This window comes from Equus caballus, chromosome 7 (assembly GCF_041296265.1).
Source record: "Equus caballus isolate H_3958 breed thoroughbred chromosome 7, TB-T2T, whole genome shotgun sequence".
NCBI classification, from domain to species: Eukaryota; Metazoa; Chordata; class Mammalia; order Perissodactyla; family Equidae; genus Equus; species Equus caballus.
In genome coordinates, this window is record NC_091690.1 from 80,108,820 (window position 1) to 80,134,714 (window position 25,895).

Consider the following 25,895-nt stretch of genomic DNA (forward strand, 5'->3'; position numbering starts at 1 on the left):
ATAATTAATATAGAAGATAGACAAGGAAAAGTTTGTGCAACATCTAAAATTGACAAGGGATTAAATATAATAGACAAGGAATTCCTACAATTTGATATGAATCTCACAGGAAACCCAATAAAAAAATGGTCAAAAGACATGAGTAGGGAACTCAGAAAGCGAAACTTAAATGGTTAACAAGTATATAAAGAGATGATCAAATTCAAAGTAAAACCAACAAGTAAAATACAAATTAAAACAATGGGATAGCACTTAAACCTCTCCAAAGGGCTAAAATTAGAATGGTGGCTAATAGCAAGGGTTGGTAAAGATGTGGGAAGGCAAGAACTCTCAAGCACTCTGAGAATGTAAACTGATAGACCCATTTTGCTAAGTGATTTGGCTGTACTTAGGGACATTAAATATGTCTATGCCCTATGATCCAGTGATCCCACTCTGGTGGAGAAATTCTCAAATAAGGCTGTGTATATCCAAATTTGAATTACAGACTTTATAGAAGTGTGCGAGAATGTTCAGTGTGATGATGTTGTACCAGGGAGCTTGAAGTAACTTTGATTTCTATAACTGGAAGACTATAAAATCAAAATGGAGTGGACACAAATATGGAACTCTACGTAGCTTTTAGAAATCACACTTTAGATGTACCTACAGCAACATGAACATATCTTAAAAAGCACAGTATAGAGTAAAAAAAATAAGTAAATACCACTCTGTAAGCTGAAGACACACCATAATCGTACTATGTATCTTTCAAGCAAATATGTAGGTATAAGGACATAAAACACAAACGCTGGAGTGAGTGCACATGAATGGGGAAGGGAATGGGCATGTGGATCGAAAATAAAGAGTTTAAAAGAAAAGAACAACACAAGAAAGGAATCTTTCACTGATGACATTAATCAGGTGCCATGAACTGGGGACTATCTTAAGTCAACTCTCTGCTTCTGAGATAAGAAAGAAGGTGGATGCACAGGCAGGAAGGTAAGATAGCGAGCCACTGGCCTGAGAGCTGCCTTCTGCCTTGTATCCTCTCTCAGCCAAGCTCCACTCCAAAAATCCTCATTTCTCTCCTAATATTGACTTTGGATGACATGGAAATTATGAGAAGAAATGCTTCTTTTTAAGAGCAGGTTAGCAACAGAAGCACAGCTTCAGACAGAAGGAGAAAACCAGGTCACCACTCCTTATTCTGTGTGCTGGTGACTACGTTGCTATTAAATTGCCAAAGATCTTAATACATTAAACAGTGAGCACTGGCTTTAAGGCTTTAAAGCATCTTCAAAAACTGCCTAGCTCAGGGCTGCCCCTGTGGCGTAGTGGTTAAGTTCGGTGCATTCTGCTTCGGTGGCCCCAGTTCGTGGGTTCGGATCCTGGGCAAGGACCTACATCACTCATCACTCATGCTATGGCAGCAACCCACATATAAAAGCAGAGGAAGACTGGCACAGATGTTAGCTCAGGGTTAATGTTCCTCAGCAAAAAACAAACAAAAAACTGCCTAGCTAGCATCCAAGAAGCTATCTTTTCTCTTGAGAGAATCTGATATATCAGGTGGCTACTGTTCAATAAACTAGATTTAATATTTGTAGTAATATGTTGTTGAACTTCATTTTACTGTACTAAGAACAGTGTCTTCAAAACTTGGCATACAACAAAACATAAAAATTCAAAACCAGGTAGTGGCACAAAAGACATTATTTTGCATTCCTAAAACTGAAAAACGATGATAATGCTAAACATTACACATCCCCCCTAAAACTTGTATAGATCTGTCAGCCAGGAAGATCTATTGGACAGTTACTATGTTGAGGACTCTATGCCGTAGGTGGGAAAGGAGGAGAGCCACAAATGAAATAGAAACAATAGCTCCCAAATAGAACAACGTTTTTAAAAATTAGTATATTCAAAACAACAAACAACAACAAAAAAGGGACAAGGTATCAAGTACCTTATTACTAGACTAAATGTCTAAGTACTGAAAGAATGCAAAAAGAAAAAAAATGAAGAGAGGAGTCAAATGAGATCAATCACTGAAGGGAACGAGATTCAGAACAGCAGAGAAGCAAAGGCACACCAGGAAGAAAGAAGAATGCAGGCACTGAGAAAGACATGAGAAAAGAAATAAGAATGAAGAATAAATAAGGTTAACTACCAAATTAGTTTGGCTCCATTTAGGGAAGTAATAAGAGAAAGGAGAGGGAAGTGGAGGTGGGAGGAGTTTAAGTGCTAACTTGTGGTGTATAAATTTGATACTGTGGGTCTAGGATCAGGGAAATGACTGAATGAGAGGTGTGTTTGAAGGGGATTGATCTAGCAGTTGAGTATAGGGCCTAACGCAGAGAGAAAGAAACTAGGGTCTGGGAAATCAGCAAAAAGGCAATAATTTAGCTCTGAGATGCAAGGGCCTGAGGTGCATGCTATAGCTGCAAAAAGGAAAGGATAGGTCCAAGGGCTCTTACCATGTAATGATTAGTAGCATTTAATACTGAACAGAATAGAGAGCTAATGGAGGAGAGGGTCAGAAAACTCGAGGGTCAGTTTAAGATATGAGAAGACAATGAGGAAAACTGGAAGGGCTTATGTTAGGGGCAGACAGAGTACATTTTTCACATGTTCAATTCCAGGTGTTGGTGGCACATTCAGAGGGAATTTTTATTAGACTGTAGTTAAGCTTGAGAAGAAATTCTAAGCAACCTACATGAGAAAGCTAATTAAAAATAAGTGAGTGAATGGTTCACATACCAAAAAGACTGGAGGGTATGTGAACTTACATGTAAACAAGAGGAAGAAAAGAAAACTGAGCTTGTCAAAGAGGTCCAGAAGCAAACCAGCATCATAAAAGTCAAAGGAGGATAAAACTGAAAGCAACTGAGAAGTCTAGAAGAAACTGATAAAAGACTAACAGCAATCCCTGTTTTTAGACATAATGTATTCTTGGGAGAAGGATGGCCACTACATGAAATCTTGACTGTCCACCTGATTAGATGATAAAAGAAACCTATATACTACAAAGCATCATAGAATCTTCAGAGTTAGAAGGAAACTTAAAAGCCATCCAGTCTTTCAACAAATGGTATGGGGACAACTAGATATGTACATGCAAAAGAATGGACCCCTACCTCACACCATACTAAATTTTTAAAAGTTAGCTCAAAATGGATTAAAGATGTAAATGTAAGAGTTAAAACCATAAAATTCTAAGAAGAAAACAGACATAAATTTTTGTGACCTTGGATTAGATAACATTTTCTTAGATATGACACCAAAAGCACAAGAAACCAAAGAAAAAATAGGTATACTGGACTTCATCAAATTTTAAAACTTTTGTGCTGCAAAGGACACCATCAAGAAAATGAAGACAACCCACTGAATGCAAGAAAATATTTGCAAATCATATATCTGATAAGGGTCTAGTATCCAAATTATATAAAGAACTCTTACCACTCAACAATAAAAAGACAAATAACCCAATTGAAAATGAACAAAAGATCTTAACAGACATTTCTCCAAAGAAGATATATAAATGGCCAAGAAGCACAAGAAAATTTGTTCAACACCACTAGCCATCAAGGAAATGTAAGTCAAATCCACAACAAGATACTACTTTACACCCATTAGGGTGCTATAATCAAAAAGACAGATAATAAAAAGTGTTGGCAAGAATGTGGAGAAAATGGAACTATCATACTCCGCTGGTGGGAAGGTAAAACAGTGCAGCTACTTTCAAAAACAGTCTGGCAGTTCCTCACAAGGGTAAAGTTTCCATATGATCCAGCAATTCTACTCTTAGGTATACACCCAAGAATATGCTCACACAAAAACTTGTACACAAATGTTCATAGCAGCATTATTCATAATAGCCAAATGTCCATCACTAATGAATGGATAGACAAAATGTGGTATATCCATACAATGGAATATCATTTGGCCATAAAAAGGAAGGAAGTACTGATGAACTCTGAGAATATAATGCTAAACGAAAAAAAGCCAGTCATGCAAAACCACATATTATATGATTCCATTAATATGAAATGTCCCGAATAGGCAAATCTATAGAGACAGACAGCAGATTAGTGGTTGCTTAGGGTTAGGGGAATGGGAAGGAGAGTGACTGTTAATGGGTATGGGTTTTTGTTTGAGGGAGAGTGATAAAAACGTTCTGAAATTGATTGTGGTGACGGTTGCACAACTCTGTGACTATATTAAAAACCACTGACAGTATACTTTAAATAGGTAAATTGCATGGTGTGTGAATTATATCTCAATAAAGCTGTAATTTCTTTTTGGAGTCATCTAGTCTAACCATTTGTGTTCAATTCCCTCAGCTCTCTTAAGGGGTGGTCCTAACTCTGCTGAATAGCATCAAACAGGAAACTCAGTATTTCCCTCCAGGAAGCCCATGCCACCTCCATACAGCTCTGTTAGAACTGTCTTCTTTATACTGAGTTAACGAGTGAGTAATAGGAGTAAGAAAGGAAGAATAACAAGGTTTCAAAAAGCAACACTGAATGAGTCACAATGTGGCAAGAAGGAGAGAAACATTAAAACTGATTTCAAAAGAGGTTATTGATAAAGAGATTGTAGACTGGAATCAAAGAGGTGCTGAAAAAGTAGAGAACACTATTTTCAAAGGTAGGAGAGGGAATTGCAGAGCAATGGAACAGACAGACTAGATGGTAAAAATATGTTTATTATCCTAGGAGAAATCTGAGCATTTTATATTCAGTGTAGTAGTTCACATATTTACTACTGAATACTTAATGTGCCAGACACTGTGGCAGACATGGAGATTAAAATGATAAATAAGACAGAGTCCCTGTCTTTACAGAGTTTACAGACAAGAAGTATAGTTACAAGCAACATGGTAACTGTACCGTGACCATCAAATCCAATGACTTTTCCTCAGTTCTCACTCTTAAGACTCTTCTGCAACACAAAAAAGTAACTAACCTACTAGTCATTCCATAAATACTGAATTAATCTGAATAAATCCTTGTCAACTTTCCCGCCTTAATCTCTATGACATCACTCTCCTGACTTCTTTCCCCACTGACTGATCCCTCAACCTATTCCTTATCTCTTTCAGGTTCTTCTTTAATCCCCTCTCCCTGAGATTTTGTCTCAACTTCTGTTCTTTCTTTATCCTTTTTCCTTTGGCAAACTCATTCATTCTCAAAGTATCCATTATAATTTCCCAAATGTATAGCTCTAATGCTGACCTTTCCTACAAGCTGTTGCCTCTTATCTCTAAACTGCATTAGCGTATACGTCCTTTTGTACGTCTATCATCTCAAACCTAAAAGTGAAACTCATTTCCACCTTCCAAAACCTGCTCTCCTCCTGTATTTCTTTTCTTTGTAGAATCATTCTCTCAGACCTTTAGGCCTCAGACCTATAACCTCTGACACCTGTGACCAAGGGTACACTTGAGATGGCAGGCTGGGGTCAGAACGCTGAATTTGGAAGAGATTTTTCTTTTCCTAAATTAACTGTCCTCAACAGGGAGCAATCTCACCTCTTGGATCTTGGTACCATTATGTTTCTTAGAACTGAACAGCCCACAATGTTTAAAAAGTCCATGACCATGAACACTTAGAGACGCCTAGTTGAAATTATTTTTTAAAAAAGAAATTTTTAAAATGAAATATTCCAAGTGTACAAAAAAGTATGGATAATAACATACGAGCGCTTGTATACCCACCTACCATGCAGATGGAACTGGAGCCCCTTGCGTACTCTCCCTCCCACCCTCTTGAGATAGCCACAACTCTGGATTTGGTGCTTATTAGAACGTGTGCTTTTAGACTTTACCACGTAAGTATGTGTTCATAAACAATATACAGTATAGTCAAGTGTTTTAAAACTTTGTATTATGAATGGATGGTAGCGATGGTTGTATAACAATGCAAATGTATTTAATATCACTGAACTGTACACCTAACAGCTAAAATGATATGTTTTATGTTATGTATATTTTACCAAAATTTATTTTAAAACCTTTATATTATGGTATCACACTGTACTCATGCTTCTCCAGCTTCTGTCTTTTGCCTTTTTTCCAGGTGGGGACACATATTTTGCCTAGAAATGCATCCACGTTGACAGACGTAGCACTAGCTCACTCACTCAAACTGCTATGTGGCATCTCCTCGTACAGCCACATCACAGTTTATCTACCCACTCTCCAGCTGATGAACATTTAGGTTATTTTTTATTTTTCACTATTATAAATGTTCTACTTTATAGCTACATTTAAAAAATCCCGTTTGTAATTTGCTTAAGGAAAAAAAAAGCAGCTACAGAGATCAGAACATTAAAGATATGAGAACATTAAAATTGCAGACTGTCCAAAATAGAAAACAGCTGTGTTCACTATCTCTATATGTACTTAAGTATTCTACAAAACGGAACTTGACTAAATCCCAATTGTTTATTGAAAGCTTTCCTCATATTTAGGTTTATTTAATAATTAAAATTTCACTTAGCAATCATTTAAGCTTGACTAAAAACTTAATGGATTTGATACAGAGTGAAGCTCTACTTCCCCTTGTTAATAACCATCCCTATTGCTAAAAACAAAAACAAAAACTCTAGCACTGTTAACAAAAGAGCTTTCTGAAAGCAACATTAAACCATCTGGAGCATTTCATTTCATTCTTAGGGCAAACAAATCAATAAAGAACTGGATGTGTTTATATTTCTGATTACCGCAGTTCAAGAAAGGTCTTAATGGACTAGTTCCTTAAGATATGTAAGCTTCTCCCGAAATACTAAGGAAGTTCTAGAGGCCATATTAATTCAACATTACTTCAAGCGGAGGCTGAGACAACAGCTGACTGTTTCTTCCTCACTAGTCTCCTCCAAGGGCCCCCATCTTGTTACATTCCCCTTCTAACTCTACTTTGCTGACCACTGCTTTGATGTTTTCTACTAGTTTAACCAGGTCTTTTCTTCATTTTTTACCAATCTCCCCACTCCCAATTCATCCTAAGAGACATGTGTGTGTCTAAGTTGCTTAGCACAGGTCCTAGTCCATATACTCAGTATGTGTTAACTATTACTGTTTTGTTACCAGAGTAATCTTCCTAAAGCATAATTCTAACTTGTCTTGCCATTTCTCTGATCAAAAGCTCTCAATGGTTCCCACTAATGACAAGAGGCTGTGTTATACAAGGCAGCAAAAGGAAGTAAAATGAGTACCATCTTTTTGGTCAGAGTTATTAGTTAAGATCCTGACTGTTCCTCCAACCATTTAAACGGAGGTTAAATGAAACTTTTTGGAGCTCATTTTCATCATCTGTAAAATGGGTATAATGATACCTACTTCTCAGGGTTTTTACAAGGATTACAGATTAAATAAGATAACATATACAAAGTACCCAGCACACACAGCAGGTATTTAACAAATTCTGATTTTCCTTCCCTTACAAACTGAATTCCTAAACAATTAAATTCCATAATCTAGTCCAAAAGTACCTCTTCACACTTCCTTCCCATTACATACTCTTGATTCAGCCTAACTACACTTTTCACTGTGCTTTGAGCCAGCCTTGCGATTTCTTGCCTTGAAGCCTTTGCTTTCTGCTTACTCTGATGGTTTTTCTTTTCTCTTTAACTCCACATATCTAACCCAGCCTATCCTCCAAGGCCCAGGCCAAATACTGCCTTCACCTCCAAAGCATTTTCTCATGTCACCCCCACGCACCTAGAACACACTGCTTGAACCTCTTTAATTGCACTTACCACACCTGGCCTTATTCAAGACTTATAATTACGTATCTTACAGCCTCTGCTTGAAAGCACTGGGAAACAGAAATAGGTAACATCTTCTACTAAGTACCATCAGTGCTGACTGAAACCTACAAATCATATCAGAGAACAAGAAAAGCAGCCTCCAACATCCAGAAGCTGGCCTGGTACTATCAGCTAAGTCTTGGTGTTGCTATGAGCTTGCCGGGCACTCACAGTTAGGTCTTGGTGTTCTCCTCTTAATCATAAGCAATTTCAGAACATCAACATCAGACAAAGCCATTCTGTGACCACGATGGATCAAGACAAAAAAGTAAGACCACTCTGTAATCCACCTAAACACAGACAAAACATGAATACTGTCTAAGCCAAAAAATATCAAATAGCCTCCATTCCTGGATAACAAGTGACTGCTGCTTCATCAATTAACAGCTTTAGCCTTTCTCTAGTCTGCTCTCCCTTTAGATAAACTCTATTAAGATACCCAGCCATAGAATCTGCCCCACTTCCTGACAGCACCCAATCCAGAGTAAAGCCCCACATCCTTAAACCTTCCTCATCATCACCTAACACACACCCAAATCCTATAATAAGATTTTTCTGGGGCTGGCCCAGTGGTACAGCAGTTAAGTTCGCACGTTCTGCTTTGGCAGTCTGGGGTTCCCCAGTTCAGATCCCGGGTGCGTACACGGCACCGCTTGGCAAGCCACGCTGTGGTAGGTGTCCCACATATAAAGTAGAGGAAGATGGGCATGGATGTTAGCTCAGGGCCAGGCTTCCTCAGGAAAAAGAGGAGGATTGGCAGCAGTTAGCTCAGGGCTAATCTTCCTCAAAAAAAAAAATTTTTCTAACACAGTCTTACTGAGATGCCACCTGCTGCCCCACGGTGTGTATTCTCCCTTGCTACAAGAAGTAATAAATCCAACTTATTCAACTACAAGTGTATTCCTGGTGCTCTGTGGCTAGAGGACAAATCAAGAACTTATTGAATAAAAGTCTAGTGTTTGCTGTATGGTTGGGTATCCTACAGGGCATGCCCTGGGTCCTGCATGCTGTACACTTTGTTGAACTGATCTCGATGATTTATACTGTGCCTATAGGCCTTACTGGAATCTCAAGACCCAGCCCAGTCACTCTCAGGGCTAAAAACAGTTTTTTACTTCATTATCCTGAGTGTTTTCAATTCCACAGTTTTGAGAAGAGAAAACGGCAGTCAGGTTGACTAATCAAGGTGCTCCACACCACCACTCTGCTCCATACCCACTCACCTATAAGTTTCTGAACTTGAAAAAGTATCTAATTTACATGCATTCACAGTCTCTCAAATTGTCTCCTCTCATCTTTGCACACTCTTCCAGAGTAGATACCTGATATTTCACTGGGAGAAAAGAAAAGGTAAGAGAACAAAATAATACATTTGTCCTCAGATACTTACATACCAACACACAAAGAGCTAATTTAAGATAACAAAGAAGTAGGTACGTATGTATATGTGTGTTATATATGTATACACACATATACGTGTGTGTTTATTTTCACACCTCCGGCCTCAGTGGGTAGGCCTCACTTGAGGAGAACATGGTGACAAAAGTCTCAGCTATTCCAGAAGAACAGGGCTACCTGGGAGGGGCTGGTGAGAAACCCTATTTATGGGCATTCACAGTGAGATGTTCACTGGAAAACATGGACAGGTAGGGTCAGCAGGAGAGATGCCAGATGTCATTATAGGAGCACACAGGGCCGGCCAAGTGGAGGTGGTGTGCAGGACTCTCCTGAAGCGAGCTCTAGCATAGAAGCAGCATACTGTCATCTTGGAGGGCTTCAACTGCTCTGGCACCTGTTCAACGTCTCAGTCAGCTAACACTGGAACAACTGACAAATTCCTGAGCTGGTGTGCTGACACGTTCACAGTCCACGGGTACCTAATGTGAGTAGGGGAACTGCTACTCTGGCTGAAGAAGAAACTGGTCGGTGAGATGAAAGGAGAATCACAGGAGAGAGACCATCCCAACTTAGTATTTGTGGCAACAAAGCAGAGGGTGTACGGCACAGGCTCTCAGAAGGCAGAATTAAGAAGTTCTGAAAACAGAGAGACACAGTTCCATGGCATGAGACCCTCTCTAAAAGGAAAGCTCTTAATATGCATTTCTGCTTGGGCATTTCAAAAATTCTCAAGCAGGTAGGAAAGGCAGAGGCAAAAAAGGAGATGCACAGGTAGCTCTTCTAAAAGAGCAGACAAAAGATGAACAGAAAGACACAGAAGCAATCAGCATGAATGAACAGCAAGACTTGGAAGAACCACACAAGGAAGCCAAGGTCTAAAATAATTAAGATTTAGAAAATCATAGTGTGCTTGCTAGCAAAAGCAAAAGGAGTATCTTTAGAGCAAAAAGGCTCTAAATGTAATGCCTGATGATAAAATGTAATGCTGAGAAAGCAGAACTCCTCAACTGCTGTTTTTCTTCCATATTCTGTATCAAAGGGAATAAATTTTGGGCTAAATGGAAGAGAACTAACAATTCTGAGAAAATAAATAAAAGTCCCAGATGGGTGAGGAGGGTAAGTTCACGTCTATTCACTAAATAACTTCTACCAAGAGGAATGGAAAAACTTGCAAATAAGATCACTGAATAAAAGCAAAATTTAAGAAATTATGTTGATAAGAAAAGAAATCTTGAAAGAATGGAGATAGATAACTATTGCTCCAGTCTGCCAGAAGTAGAAGGTGGATGGTGGACTTTTCAACTATAGAGAAGTGAACACGTTGTAGCTCTTAGGTTAGGTTCTAAAAAGGATTCTTCCATTTTTTTGATGGAGTGGATGTGGGAAGGAAGAAAGTTTTTTTTTTTCTGATTATAAAAGAAATGCATACCTATGGAAAATTGAGAAAGTACAGAAAAGTGTAAAGAATAACAACCACCCATAATTCCATGATCCAGAAATAACCATTGTTAAAATTTTGGCCTATTTCTTTCCAGTGAATATATATAGTGAATATATCTTTACTTTTCACTTATATAATTTTCCCATATCATTTAAAACTCTTCATGAATTTACTATATTCATAATAGTCTATCACATGGATGCAGAATAATTTATGTAACCATAAATAATAATAATAATAAGGTAATGGCTTAACAAATGCTAATAGAAGAAACCATGATACCTATGAGCCAGCATTCATTAGTTCACTCAATTCACCCATTCTTTCCTTCATTAATAAATACTTATTGTCTTCTCTATGTATGCCTGGTCTAAAGCTAGAGATACAGCAGTGAACAAAACAAAAAACCCTTCCCTCATGGAGCCCCCTTTCCAAGTGGGAAAAGAGATAAGATAATGACAAATAGTAAGGAGAAAAATTAAAGCAGGCAAAGGGGATAGGATATGTTTGGGGGAAGTAAAGATTTTAGCTGGAGTGTCCAGAGAAGATTCAGGAAACGTCATTTGAGCAACGACATAAAGAAGAAGAAAGAAAGGTACATGGATATCCAAGAAAGAGCACTGCAGGCAGAGGAAACAGCAAATGCAAAGGCCCTGAGGTGGGAGCATGTGTGGCATGTTCAAGGAACAGCAAGGAGGCCAGTGTGGTCAAAGCAAAGGGAGAAAGAGGGAAAAATGGAAGGAAATGGGGAAGAGGATTAAGCAGGGCCTATTAGGTCATGTACAGCCTTTGTCTTTTCACCTGAGGGAGCCAGGAATCCACTGGAGGGCTTTGTGGAGGGGAGAGACTTAAGCTTTAACAGAATCAGTATGACTGCTGCATTGAGAATAGACTGAAAGGGGGAAGGGAGGAAGCAGGCAGACCACTGCCTAAGATGGACAGAATTAGATGGAGTAAAGCAATCAAATGACCACCTGGTTGAATAACTCTACACAAAAGGTTTCAGTGAATAGGTACGACCCTAAGAGCAGTTTCAAATAACTAATACATTATAAAAAAAATAATTTGAATGATCTATCAAGAAGACATGCTGATTACAGCCAAGGGTGAAATTGTGAGAAAAAAAAATTATGAGGCAGTGGGAGAAATTTGAACGACAACTGGATATTTAATGACATTAAGGAATTATTGTGGTTTTAGGTGTGATAATGGTATTGTGGCTATGTTTTAAGAAGAATCTTTATTTTTTTAGAGATGTATACTAAAGTACTTAAGGATGAGATGATCCAGTGTCTGGCATTTGCTTCAAAATAGTCGAGGGTATGGGGAGGAAAGCAGGTGGGGATATCCATGACAAAGATGATGGCTGTCGAAGCAGAGTGATGTGGATTCACTTTACCACTCTCTCTACTTTTGCTTATGTTTGAAAATGTCTTTAACAAGAAAGTTTTTTAAAAATCAAGAGAGAGATGGTAAACAAATACACTGAATGGAACAATGAATGCTCTGAAAAAATTTCAAGAGGCTAGAAGTTTGAACCAAATTAAAACAGATAAAACGCAACAGGGAAGACTATAAAGTCCTATATTTGACCAAAACATCAAGTTAATAGTACAAAATGAACAAAACCTAGACGAGTAGCTCCTATTAAAAAAGAAAAAAAAAAGGAACCTTAGGATTCTAACATACAGCAAGGTCAGCAAGTAAAAGGCCAAAAACCTAAACCAACCCCCAGGATGCATTAAGAGAAGGAAAGAATTTTAAAAAGGAGGGTGGGGGGAGGCAATAGGCTGCTCTTCCATAAGCTAACCAGCTACACTTGCTGTTGTTTGCCTTCTAAGAGGCTGTGTTGAGACACTTGCAACTAAGTCGTACGAGGAACAGATGAGGGAGCTAGAGATGTCAACGTAGGAAAAAAGACTGAAGAAGGGGACATGATTCTAGTCTTCAAATTCTTGAATTTACCACCTTTCCCTTTAATCTACTTTTTCCCATTCCTATTTTGGTCAAGGGTTATCACCTATCAATCTATTCACCTAAACGAATAACCTGAGAGTAATTCAAGACGCCTCCTTTTCCCTCACCTTCCGCTTCTATTTAAAAATGTCTCTTAAAATTGTTTTCTTCCCTCCTACCTAATGTTGACAGCCTCCCCCGCTCCATTCAGTCCTTCTTCCTCAGGACCTCTAATTGACAATCACTCTCAGTTCCAGAGTGGTTAAGCAGTATATTCTTTCCACCCACAGCACTGCAAAAATTCAAGCCCTTAAGATGGGTGGATACGTTAGCCGGAACTACTAAGAAAGGGAGGGAAGAAATAAGAGTATGGTGGCAGTGAAGGAAGGTTTAAAACAAGACACACTCTCTCTTTCTCTGGACAATGGAATGTGAGGAGGCGATGTGTGGAACTGTTGCAACCATTGTTGCTACCCCAAAAGAGCAGGCAGAAGACAAAGGCAACTTGAGAAGAAACCCAGAAGTGAAAAGTACACAGGAAATCAGAACTGGAGCCCTGACGAGACTGAGTCTTTGCATCAAACCACACTGGAAGCCAGTTCTAACACAGGGTCTTTTAATTTAGACAACACAATAAGTTCCCTCTTTGTCTTAAGACAGTTCAAGCTGAATATTCTGTCACTTGTCATGAGCATCCTAACTGATAAACCCAACAACACTGGTTTAATGATGCTCAGGATGTCTCAACTGGACTACTGCAACAATCTTCTCCCTGACGAAATCCTCACAGTGCAGCCTCTACACTGCTGCCAGGGTGTCCTTTCTAAAACCAGACTGGATGTTTCTCTTCTACTTACAAACTCACGACGGCCTCCTCTGCCTTTAGAATAATATCCAAACTCCTCAGGTACGGCAGGAAAAAATCTTCACATTTTGGCTCCTGCCAACTTCTCCGGTCTCATCTCCTACAACTCTAAGGCTATTTCAAGGCTCTAGGTTGTTTTTTCTTTTTCCTCGGTGTTCCCTCTGCCTAGAATGCCCTCTTCAATCTGGCTGATAAACACAGATCAAAAGTTACCTCTTCACTTTGGCCAAGGAATGCAAAGTTGGTTTAATGTCAAAAAATCAATTAAGTAATACATCACATCAATAGACTGAAGGACAAAACCCGCACCATCATCTCAACAGACACAGAAGCAGCATTTGACAAAATTCAACATCCTTTCATAATAAAAACAACTCGACAAACTAGGAATAGAAGAGAACTTCCTCAGTCTGATAAAGGGCATCTACAAAAAATCCACAGGTAATATCACACTTAACGGTATGAAGGCTTTCTTCCTAAGATCAGGAACAGGACAAGGATGTTCATTCTCACTACTTCTATTCAACATTGTACTGGAGATTCTAGCCTAGACAGTTAGGCAAGAAAAAGAAATAAAAGACACGCAGATTGGAAAGAAAGAAGTAAAACTATATCTATTTGTAGACAACATGATCATGTACTAGAGCTAATAATTCACCAAGGTTGCAGGATACAATATCAATACACAAAAATTAATAGTATTTCTATACACTAGTAATGAACAATCTGAAAATAAAATTAAAATAATTTAATTTACAAGAGTATCAAAAAAGAATAAGATACTTAAGAATATATTTAACAAAATAAGACTTGTACCCTGAAAACTACAAACTTCTTTGAAAGAAATTAAAGACAAACAAAAAGAAATACTGTTTTCATAGACTGATAAGACTAAAACTGTTAGGATGGTAATACTCCCGAAATTGATCTACAGATTCAACATCATCTTTCAACATCTCAGCTGGCTTTTTTTTGCAGACTTTGACAAGCTGATCCTAAAATTTATACAGAAATGCTGGGTCGTAGGACTTAGAAATCAATCTGGAAAAAGAACAAAGTTGGAAGACCTACACTTCACAATCTCAAAAGTTACAACGAACCTAGGGTAATCAAGACAGTGTGGAACTGGCATAAAGATAGGTATATGTGACACCTCTCTCCCCATCTCTCTCTCAGTGTCTATCTATATCTATATGGATGGGACAGAATTGAGAGGCCAGAAATAAACTTTCACATTTATAGGCAAGTGAATTTCAGCAAGGGTGTCAAAACAATCTAATGTAAAAAGGATAGTCTTTCTAACAAATGGTGCCAGAAAACTGTATATTCACATGAAGTTGGACTTCTACCTCACACCATATACAAAAATTAACTCAAAATGGATCAAAGACTTAAATTTAAGAGGAAATACTATAAAGCTTGAAAACACAGGTGTAAATCTTCATGACCTTGGATTTGGCAATGACTTTTTAAGATATGACACCAAAAGCAAAAGCAACAAAAGAAAAAATAGATAAATTGGACTTCATCGATATTAAAAACTTTTCTTCTTAAAAGGACACCATCAAGAAAGTGAAGACAACCCAATGAATGAGAGAAAATATTTGCAAATCATATATCTGATAATGGACTTGTATCTAAAATATGTAAAGAACTCTTATGACTCAATAATAAAGACAAGTAACCCAATTTAAAAATGGGCAAAGGATCTGAATAGACATTTCTTCAAAGAAGATATACAAATAGCCAACAAACACATGAAAAGATGCTCAATGTCACAGTCACCAAAGAAATGCAAATAAAACCACAGTAAGATACCACTTCACACCCACTGGGATGGCTATAACTAAAAAGACAGAAAATAACAAGTGTTGGCAAGATGTATAGAAACTAAAACCCTCATACATTGCTGGAGGGAATGAGAAATGGTGCAGCTGCTCTGGAAAACAGTCTAGTGGTTCCTCAAATGGTTAGACAGAGCAATCATATGACCCAGAAAGTCTATTCTTAGTTCCAGCCATACTAAAATGCTCACATTTCCCAAATGTATACACCCAAGAGAAATGAAAATATACATCCACACAAACATTTGTACACAAATGTTAATAGTAGCATTATTCCTAATAACAAAAAAATAGAAACAACCCAAATATCCATCAACTGATGAATATATAAATAAGGTAGACCTTTACAGTGGAATATTATTCAGCCATAAAAAGTAATGAAGTACTGATACTTGCTACAACATGGATGAACCTTGAAAATATTATGCTAAGTGAAAGAAGCCAGTCACAAAAAAATCACATATTGTATGAGTCCATTTATGTGAAATGTCCAGACAGGCAAATCCATAGAAACAGAATGTACATTGCTGGTTGCCTAGGGCTGAAGGGAGGGGGTTGAAGGGTGATGGTTAAAGAGTGTGGGGTTTGGGGCGGCAGGGGGATGACGAAATGTTCTAAAATTGACTGTGGTGTTGGCTGCACAATTCTGTAAATATACTAAAAATGAATGAATGTACACTTTCAATGGGTGAACGGTACAGTATGTGAATTATATCTCAAGAAAGCTGTTACACACACACACAGACTCTCCTCCTCTATGACACCTTTCTTGAGCCCCCAATAAAACTGACCATTTGACTGTGTGTCTCTACCTCTCCACCTGCAAAGACCTGAGTAACTGCAACTGATGCTTTTGTGCACTTGTCTGATACCTGTTTTCCTCTACCAAACTGTGGGTTCTTCAAGGCAGAAATTTGGCCAATTTTTTCTTGGAACCACAGTATCTGTACACTGTGTGTATACTATATTAAAGGGTACATCATAAATATTTGCTAAAAGACTACCTTAATGGCTGTCATATGGAAAAGGGACTGTGTTCCCCAATGGGCAGAAATGGAAGACACAATGACACAAATTTTAAGAATTTTCAAATAATCGGGGCAGTCCCTTTCTTCAAAGCAGGGGTTTTCTGGGTTCTGTGAATTCTCTGAATTGATACTCAAATTCTGAATGTATGTATAAATAGTATGTGCATTTCTCTAGGGAGAAAATGCATACTTTCATCAGATTCTCAAAGGGATACGTAACCTAAAAATGGTTAGGAGTCACTGTTTTTAAAATGTCATTTTACCAGGGCAGGGATTTTAGTTGGCAAATTTCAGTTACTGGAATATTTCTTTCAAGGTAAGTTCTTGCCTAGATTACACTACTTTGGTAACTAATGTAAAAAAAGAATTCACAGTATCAGTAGCTTCATAATGCTAAATTATTCCTTTAAAAGTATCATTGACTTCCTATTACATGCCGGGTGCTGAAGAAATAGTGGTAAACAAGACAGACAAAGTTCCTGCCCTCATGGAGCTTAGGTTGTAGAAGGTGGAGACAAAAAATAAATGAGTAAACAAATAAGAAAATTTTGTATCATATAGCAATGCCTGCAATAGAGAAAACAAAACAACATGATGGAATAAGGAATGATGGAAGTGGAAAGAGTTATTTTAGCTAGGGTCATCAGTGAAGTTTCTCTGAGGGGGCTACATTTGAGCTGAAACTTGAATGATGAGAAGGAAGCTGAGGGAAGAGGACCTCAGGAATAATGAGAACAGAGAGTGCAAAGATTGTAAGATGAGAACATTAAACACCGGCACTTGAGTTCTCAAGGGAAAGAACCAAGTCTAATCTCCACTCTATACTCCACAACCTTCAGAGGAGTGTCTGCCACTCATTCATTAGAACTTATTCAAGACAATTCAGCATAATGGGAATTCAATTCAGTAAAATACTGCTCTAGAAGAATCTTACTGCTGAAGATTATCATGAATTTACCCTTCTTCAAGGCAGACAGTATCATTAGACAAAGTGAGTAAAACCTTTGGGGTTTTGCAATAAGAAAGAAAGAAAAAAATAAGAACATGTAAAGATTTTTTAGAAGTCTCTTCCACGTAGGTAGTTTTACAAGCATAAGGATTATCAAGCAAATTCCACAAACAGAATTCTAGATTCAATCTGCCCTCCACTCCTAGAGCCTGGTGCTTTGCACCTGTAATATTTATAATCTATGATGTGCAAGAGGGTGGAACTACAGGCAGTGTGCACAAACTAGAGGAAGGTTGATATCAGTGCAAAAGGAGCCGTCCATGAATCAACAGATTGAACACCAGCGGAAATGTTTGGAGACTGTAAAAACATGTCTCAAGGATGTTACAGAGATAACTTAAAGAAGAAAGCTGCCAATAGAACTTCATGACCTGTAGAGAATTGTTCTAGTTCCTTCTCCCAGACTTTGGTATGCATGCCTTCATACTCAATCATTATGTAAAACCCCAGAATGCAACCAACATCGTGGATTTTTAAACACCACATCATCATGCCAATAACAAAAGACTGACAGATAAATAACTGTTTAAGAGGTATGTAGTGATTTGTTCATCTCAGTAGTTGAAATCTGGATTATTAAAATCTGCAAGTTATATTTTAAAAGGCACAAAAAGAGGCTGAAGCAGTGAGAGCCCAACACCAAATTGAAAGTACACAACGAATTAAGGTTAACACCACCAACTGGAACTGACTTTATTTCACACAAAGCACGACAGAAAGCACACGGAAACCCTACAGAGGGAATCCAAGTGGGAGCCCTCTTGACTCAAAACACTTGACCAGATGGTGACAGGTTGAGTTAAGCAAGTGAGGGGACGGGGGAAGGGTGTGTGAGATGTCACCTAGAGGATGCTCAGGCATGTATGCATGCATTAATGGCCCTTCCTGCGGCAGGAGGTCAGGAGGGACCCGGCGCCCGGTGGAGTTGGGCCGCTCCCCACTGATGCCAAGGGAACCGTGGTGCTTGGCGCCTCCCAAACGCCGGCCAGTCCGCGTTTCGTGGATGTCTAGGTGGGGACGGAGACCCGGGGCCGCCCCTCCCCGCGCAGCGCTCTCCGCGCCCGAGCCCGCGCCGGGGGCCGAGGGGGCGCAGGCCTGCGCTTACCTTCGGGCGCCGGCGGCGGCTCCTGCCGCTTTCCCCGGGACAGGAAGGCTTTGGGCAGCAGCAGCGACACAGCCAGCACGAGCCCCGAGGCCAGGGCCACCCTCTGCACCGTCGAGTACGCCATGGCCGCTCGCCCTCGCCACAGGTGCCGACGCCCACCGGAACCGGAACCGCAGCGCCGGCGGCCTCCTGCGACCGAACCGCGGGCTGCGCCGACGGCGACGCGCGAGGGACAAGCGCGCTGGGTGCGTGCGCCTCCGGCTCGGCGGTGGGGGGCTGACCGCGGCTCCCGCGAGGTCACCCGGCGCTGTGAGTGGTACCCCGCCGCCCTCCTGTGTGTGCAACCTGGAAACCCCTCGGCCTCCCGCCCGCCCCACCACCACCTGTGCGTTCTACCGCCGACACAGCCCACCGGCTCCCCACCCGCCCCAGGCCGCATCATCCGTTTCCTCCGGACCGCAGTGAACTCAGTCTTCCAGCTTCTACCCATGCCCCTCGCAGCCAAAGGTAATAATGCTAAAACGCAGGTCTAATCATCTCTTTCCCCAGCTTAAACCCTTTCAAAAAGTCTTCTTTGTGCTCAGAACAATGATCAGACTCCTTTCTATGACCTTAAGGCCCTGCATGATCTGGTCTTACCAATGCTGCGTTTAAACTGGATCGTTTGCCATTGCCCCAGCATATTCCTTGCTTTCAGGGAACCTTCTCTTGTTCCCTCTGCCTGGAAAATTCCTAACGCCATCTCCACCTGTTAAAAACTTCTCTGCAGAACAGCTGAAAAAATACTACCCTCATGAAACTTTTTCAGTCAGCCTCTCCTTCTGTATCGCCACAGTTCTTCGTTACTGTCTTTATTCATTTACTTAATAAACATTCTTTTGGTTCTTACTACGTATCAAAGCCTGAAATGGCACTAAAAGGTCTGATGAATAAGGTGGGTTCCCTTGTGGGGCAGATAGGTATCTAAACAAGAAATGCAGGAAATATTCTGGACTCCGGAGTAATCAGCTGAACTGGGAGGAGGAGGAGTCAGGAAAAGCTCCTGAGAGTGGGTGAAATTTCAGTTTTTGAAGGGTGGGTAAGTTACTAGGCAGATGCGTGGGAGGAGTTAGGGTATTCCGGGAAAAGGACGCAAAGAAAGAAAAGACGTGAAAGCTTGAAGCTTCCTGATGTGTTCCCAAAACTATTAGTAATTCATTTTAGCTGGACTATAGGGTTGGTGCCAGGACATGAAGTGATAAGACTGTTGGAGCAGGAGCCAGATTGTGACAAGCTCAGATATGACTTCCAGTTAAACATGGCAGATGGAACACACCCATTTATTTTTGCTTTCCCCAGACACCTCACAAAAAGAAAATAAAGAGATAAAGTGTATCAACTACAAGACTAAAGAGAATGGGAGAAAACATGACAGCAGACAAGAGGTGTCAAAATTTTGTAAGATGAAACATTATCCAATAGAAAGATACTGCCAGTCACATGTGTAGTTAACTTTTCTAGTAGCCACATTTAAAAATTGAAAATAAACAGGTGAAATTAATTTAATAATATATTTTATTTAACCCCGTATACCCAAGATATTATCATTTCAACACGTGTAGCACTAGTCAGTCACACTTCAATGGCTTAATAGCCACATATGACTAGTGGCTACCATGTTAGACAGTGCAGGTATAGAACATAAAAAGTGAAGTGCCTACAGAGGGAACACCTCTAAGATGCAAACTAATTTCCCCCCAGAACCTATAAAGTCTTAGGAATTGGAGGCACTGAATACCTTTAAAGCCAGAGATGTGGAATGGGGCTGAATGAAGAAGGATTGGTTGAAAGTCTGGTTAAGACTTAGCAGTTGATATCATCCAAATCTAATCCCTCAATTATTGCAGCCAGGTGGTTACCCCTACTGGCATCACTCAGGCATCATCATCCTTGATATCATCCACATCTTTTAAAAGTTTTTGAGTACGTACTATGTTCCAAGTATTTGCATAGCAATTGACTCTCCTAGCAACTTTATGAAGTAAGCAATATTGTTATATACCCATTTTACAGGTGAGAATACCAAGGAACAGAAAGCTTAAGTAACTTGCCAACAACTACACAGTATTAATTGGAAGCTATACTTTGAATCCAGGCATGCTTACTCCAAGACTTGCCCTCTTAACTATTACTTTTACTCTCTGGAACCAGAGAAGCTCTGGACTCATGGAAAACAAGTGCAGCTTCAGGAGGTGGTAAGTAATGGGACATAGCTTCTAAGAAGTGCAGAGGAATCTGGGATGATCCCCTAAATTCTGGCTTGGGTGACTGGTTAGACATTGATTCCATATAACAAGATTTTGAGAACAAAAGAATCAGGTTTGTGAGAAAGATGATGAGTTCAGATTTTGACTAGTTGAGTTTGAGATTCCTTGAAATATCCATGTAGAGCTATCCAGTTTGATATATGGATTTGAAGCTCAGAAAAGATGTTTGGGCTGGAAACAAATATGGAAGTGATTGGCCAATCAATAGTAAATGAAGTCTGGGAGAAGATGACATTAGCAAGAGCACTCATGTAAAGTGATAAGAGGCCCCAGTGGAAGCCTAGGTTACACCATTGTTTTGAAGTTCCCAAGTGTGAAGATGGAAGTGAGATGGAGAAGAAGATAAAGTCTCAGGTGTTAACATCTTAAATGAAGAAGGAGTTATTGGAGGGTTGGAAGGTGACAGGAACAGTGGGTATGATGAGCAGCCAAATGGCATGCTCTTCTAAGGAGCTGTAGTTTTTTTTGTTGGTTGGTTTCTTTTTAGAGTAGCTGTAGGAGCAGCAACAGGCACTCACAGGCACACTTCTAAGTGCTTGTTACATACATAAATAAATTGATGATGATACAAATCTTCCTGAATAAATACCAGCTCTTATTAGTAACTGCTTGATCCCATTCTATTTTACATTGTTCTACACTCAGAACAAACCTCTTGTCTCTCACCTGCAGTCCCACTGTCACGGAACTTGTAAATTGCTCCCTAGTAGCTCTCTCTTGTGTTCCTAGAGTTCATAGCCCCAGGCTCATTGCCTTCACAACAGTCCTAATTTACCTTCTTTCTGCTTTCATGACACACAGCTTCAGCACAGAAACAAACTGCTTCTAGGCTGCAAGACCCAGAGAGGAGAACCCACCTACCACTGGTGTGCAGTTGGAGGCAGAGAGAGGTTCTCTCAGCCTGAGCCCCAAGGAGTGGGGAAACCTCTGGTTGCCTCCTTCTCCTTGAAATGTATTTCCCCTCTGCCTTGTAATGACTGACGGGGCTGCCTGATATGAGGCCCTTGAGGCCCTGCAGCTGGAGCCAGCTAACTCCAGCTGCTGCCGACCCAGCCTGGCTGGGGGCAGGGACCATTCCTCGTGCGGGGCATCACAAAATCACTCAGTGTAAGTCGGCACAGACATAGTCATTGATCATAGTTTGCCCTGTAGCCAGCTGTCTGATGGGCTGTTGACTTAGTTCTGTAACTTACATTAGTGATTGTCACACTTGATTTTTTCTGATGACAGATCTTGAGTCCGGAAAGCACAGTAAGCAGAAAGTTCGGGAAGTCAGAGAGAGGTAGGAAATGCAGTCAGAGTAAAATACATACTGAGCAGTATGGCAATGAGTGGCATGTGAAGAGGGATGATCTGGGTAGCTTGAACTTAGGATTGTGGCCAAGGTGAATGGGCAGGAGTCGTGACCCCATTAGTCCTGGAAGTGGCCTAGAGCAAGGTGGAAACACAAAGCTATAGTCCAGAGTATTTAGCTGGGACCATGTTCATTGTTGCAGCCAGGCAGGGTATGGGCCTGGAGGAGGTAGGGGCCTCCTCAGGGGGGCAGAGCTGTCAGTCACCTCTTGGAGTGGGACCTGGAATGTCTGCACTCTGGTGGCTGGTGGTATTGTGGAGCCCCTCGAAAAACTCAGGTCTTACCCCCTCCAAGTGACTGCTCGGTTTTTCCAATAAAGTAACAGTAGAGAACTGAGATCAGAAGTCTAATGGCTATAGGCTAAAGAAGGAGCGAATGACGAGGAATTAGAGAGGGCAAATGCAGCTCACAGTGTATGGAGCTTGCATGGAGAGAAAGAGGAAAGATATAGTGATAACTGGAGGGTGTCTGAGGGATGAAGGAGGCTCGTTCTTTTCTAAACAAAGGAGAGGCTTGAGCATGTTTGTATATTGAAGGGGAAGACATTAGAAAGGGGGGATGGAAAATGCAGGGGTAAGGGGGACCTGGGTTGCAGCAATGCCTGGATTCTGGAGCAGACATGAGGAACAGACGATGAACTCAGCAGTAGGGATCAGCTTAGAGGAGAGGAAATGGGAGTGAGTTGAGGCACACATAAAAGGAGTGGTGTAGGGACAGCAAATTAAGGGGGTTCATTTCTCATTGCCTCCCTCTTCTTGGTAAAGGATATGGTGCGGCCATTATCTGAGAGTGAGCAGGGTGGGAGAGGCCTCGTTGAATGTGGTGAAGGTTTGGAAATAAGGAAAGAGGTGTTCAGTAACCACTCCAGCTTAGCAAAGGGGCTCCCTTTGAGGCTTAAAGGCAGCCAGGGATTACCTGTTCTCTCCCTGAAGACTAAGAACATCTTCCAAGCAGCACATTCAGGGCAGGACCTGGCATCCCCCAAGTGTACCCTGGGACTGGCAACCTCCAAGGGACCCACGCTAGGAAGACCGAAGGTGGGCAGGGGAGGGAGGTAAGACCAGAGACGCCCCTAGAGATCAGTTAGCTAAGCAGTTTTGCAAAGGGAAAAGTGAAGTCTGTAAAGGGAAGGGGATTTGCCATGTATCACTCCGACGATTAGTGACTGTAGCAGGATTGAAACCCAGTTCTCCCAACCCCAGACCAGGCTTCTCTCCATACCTCACATAGTCCCTGCAAGTCTGCCAGTTCCTTTGGGCAGTAATGAGGAAATCATCTTCAAAAGTTACAGCTAGACCCTTCGTTTGCTGAATGAGAAATCCGTTCCTTCCCTGTGTCCTCTTCCTACCTGACAGCCTGTGATGAACTGACCCACAATGTTTATCACAGTGGGTGGAAAGACACACAGGCTGCCAGCTCCTGTCCAGACAAGCCTAATGTTCCTGAGCCCAAACTCTGGGCTCTGCTCTCCTCAGAAGCCTTCAGGGACTCCCTCTTGGCTGCCATATTAAGTCCCAGCTCATTGGCCTCTCCTTCAAGGACCTGCATAATTCATCCTCTTGCCCCAAGTCATGGCCTCCTTTCTGGACCGACATGAGCTCTGCTTACTCCTCTCTCAGAAGACTCCTTTACATGATTTCCTTCCTCCTCCCCTTCCACAGGCTATCTTCTCTGATATAGAAGGCCTAAACAAATTGAGCCTCTTGCAGGAAGCCCTCCTGGACACTCCAGCCCATGCTGACTCTTCCTTTCACTGGATTCCTGAGGACATGGTTCCCCATGGGCTTGGGCCTTTCCACCTTGGGGGGACCCCAAGAGGATAGGGCTGTGTCTTCTCCCCATGGCGTGGCTGAGCACAGAAGTGATTCACAGTAGGTGCTTATTAAAGTGTGAGTCTGGTTTCACAAACATACGCAGATTCTCCCACTGCTCCGAGCAATTAGACATCTTCCTAGGAATCAACAACCAGAGGTTGCTTAAAGGGTCACCCCAAAAGGAACAAACTTCTAGTTATAAAATAAGTCCTAAATAATAAGTTATAAAATAATAATAAGTTATAAGTAAATGTTCAGGATGGTGACTAGAGTTGATAATACTATATTGTATAATTGAAAGTTGCTTAAAGAGTAGATCTTAAAAGCTCTCATCACAAGCAAAAAATTTGTAACTATGTGTAGTGATGGATGTTAACTAGACTTATTATGGTGATCATTTCACAGTATATGCAGATATTGAATCATTACACTGAACACTCAAAATTAATATAATGTTGTATGTCAAATATATCTCAATAAAAAAAAAGACATGGTTAAAAAAGAGTCATCCGGGAGAGTCTCATTTCAAAAAGTCACTGATTTTGCCCACCATAGGTCACTCTACCTTATCCGCCAAATTTGCCCTCTAGTGATTGTGATGGTTAATTTAATGTATCACCTTGGCTAGGCCAAGTGCCCAGATATGTAGTCATACATTATTCTGGGTGTTTCTGTGAGGATGTTTTTGGATGAGATTAATGTTTAAATCAGTGCAATTTTAGTAAAGCAGATTGCCCTCCATAATGGTGGCGGGGTGGGGGGGAGGGGGGCAGGAGGGGCTCACCCAATCAGATGAAGGCCTGAATGGAACTAAAGACTGGTCTCCCCTAAGTAAGAGAGAATTACACAGCAGGAGATCTTCAGACTTGAACTCCAGGATTGGCTCTTCCTGGGTCTCTCTAGCCTGCCAGCCCACCCCGTAGATTTTGGACTTGACTAGCCTCTATATAATCACATGAGACAATTCCTTAAAATAAATCTCTCTCTCTTGCTCTCTCTCTGTCTTTCTCTTTCTTTCCTCACGCAGATACACACACACACACACCCAGGTGGTTTTGTTTCTCTGGAGAACTCTGACTAATACAATGACTTCGGCTACTTCCAAAAATGTAATTTCCCCTGTGATTGAGGCTTTTCCATCTCAGAGGAGATTTCAAGGAAGTACCTTGGTCTCTGAAAACAATTTTAAAGAAGATCCCTTAGGAACCACAGCAGCCCCATTGTAGAGTCATGGACCCTTACTATAGGCATGAAATCAAGGTGGTTGGCAGGGAAATGAGACCCAAGTCCCCAGCACACTGAGGGGAAGGGAGCAAGGCCTGTAACACTAAAGCCCAGAATGAAGAGGCTAAAGAGGGAAGGCAAGAGAGGGACAGGATGCACACAAGAGGATATGTTGGACCTAGGCCTTGAAAGATAGGTAGCATTTCCATCAGGGATAAGGGGAATGTGATGAACACCTGTCATTGTAGATGTCCAAAATCTTTTGAATACTCTTTCTTTGATGTTATCCACATTGAGACTCTCACGTTCTCAATGTAGGATCCAACAAACTATATTTCCCCTTACCACTAGGGTGCAGACACATAACTCTATTTCCCCAATCAGACATTCCCATACCTGACTTTGGTTTGGAAGTTATCTGTGAGAGGAAACAGCAACGCCTAGGCTGCCTATTTTGAAGGCATAGGTGGCAGCAGAGGTGGGATGTTCTGGCAGTTGGTGGTGGCCACAAGCAGCTTCGTGACAGGCAGTGCAGAGGCCCTGCAGGTCTGGGGTCGGTGGCAGCAGAGCTCCCTTACAAGGCGAGTTCTGTGGCTTGGTTCTGTGAGTTTTTCCAAGCTCTGGAGCCCCAGTTTACTCACCTGTGAAATGGAGGCTCTGCTGCTTCCCTCCCCTGAGCTAGCAAATGTGATGGAGCCTGGAAGGCAATTGTGTGTGAGCCTGAAACAGCAGCAGTAGCTGCAGCTCAAAGGCAGGT

At 41.0% G+C, this 25,895-nt stretch overlaps 1 protein-coding gene and 1 long non-coding RNA gene across 14 annotated transcripts in view; one reads left to right on the forward strand and one right to left on the reverse strand.

Moving 5' to 3' along the window:
- RIC3 (RIC3 acetylcholine receptor chaperone) overlaps positions 1-18,912 on the reverse strand; it is a 51,721-nt gene extending 32,809 nt beyond the window's left edge. For 3 of the 10 annotated variants that reach the window (XM_070273373.1, XM_023645974.2, XM_023645973.2), the window contains exon 1: positions 18,441-18,658. In XM_070273373.1, the coding sequence (XP_070129474.1) occupies positions 18,441-18,564 (124 nt within the window). In that variant the 5' untranslated portion in view covers positions 18,565-18,658. Of the gene's footprint in view, positions 1-18,440 lie in introns of all 10 variants that reach the window. The other 7 variants (XR_002809317.2, XR_011440694.1, XM_070273375.1 and 4 more) reach the window with 5 other exon arrangements.
- Positions 18,643-25,895, forward strand: part of LOC102149611 (uncharacterized) — a 61,960-nt gene continuing 54,707 nt past the window's right edge. For 2 of the 4 annotated variants that reach the window (XR_011440697.1, XR_011440698.1), the window contains exons 1-2: positions 18,778-18,947; positions 20,493-20,674. This is a non-coding gene — a long non-coding RNA (uncharacterized lncRNA). Of the gene's footprint in view, positions 18,948-20,492; positions 20,675-25,895 lie in introns of all 4 variants that reach the window. The other 2 variants (XR_011440696.1, XR_011440695.1) reach the window with 2 other exon arrangements.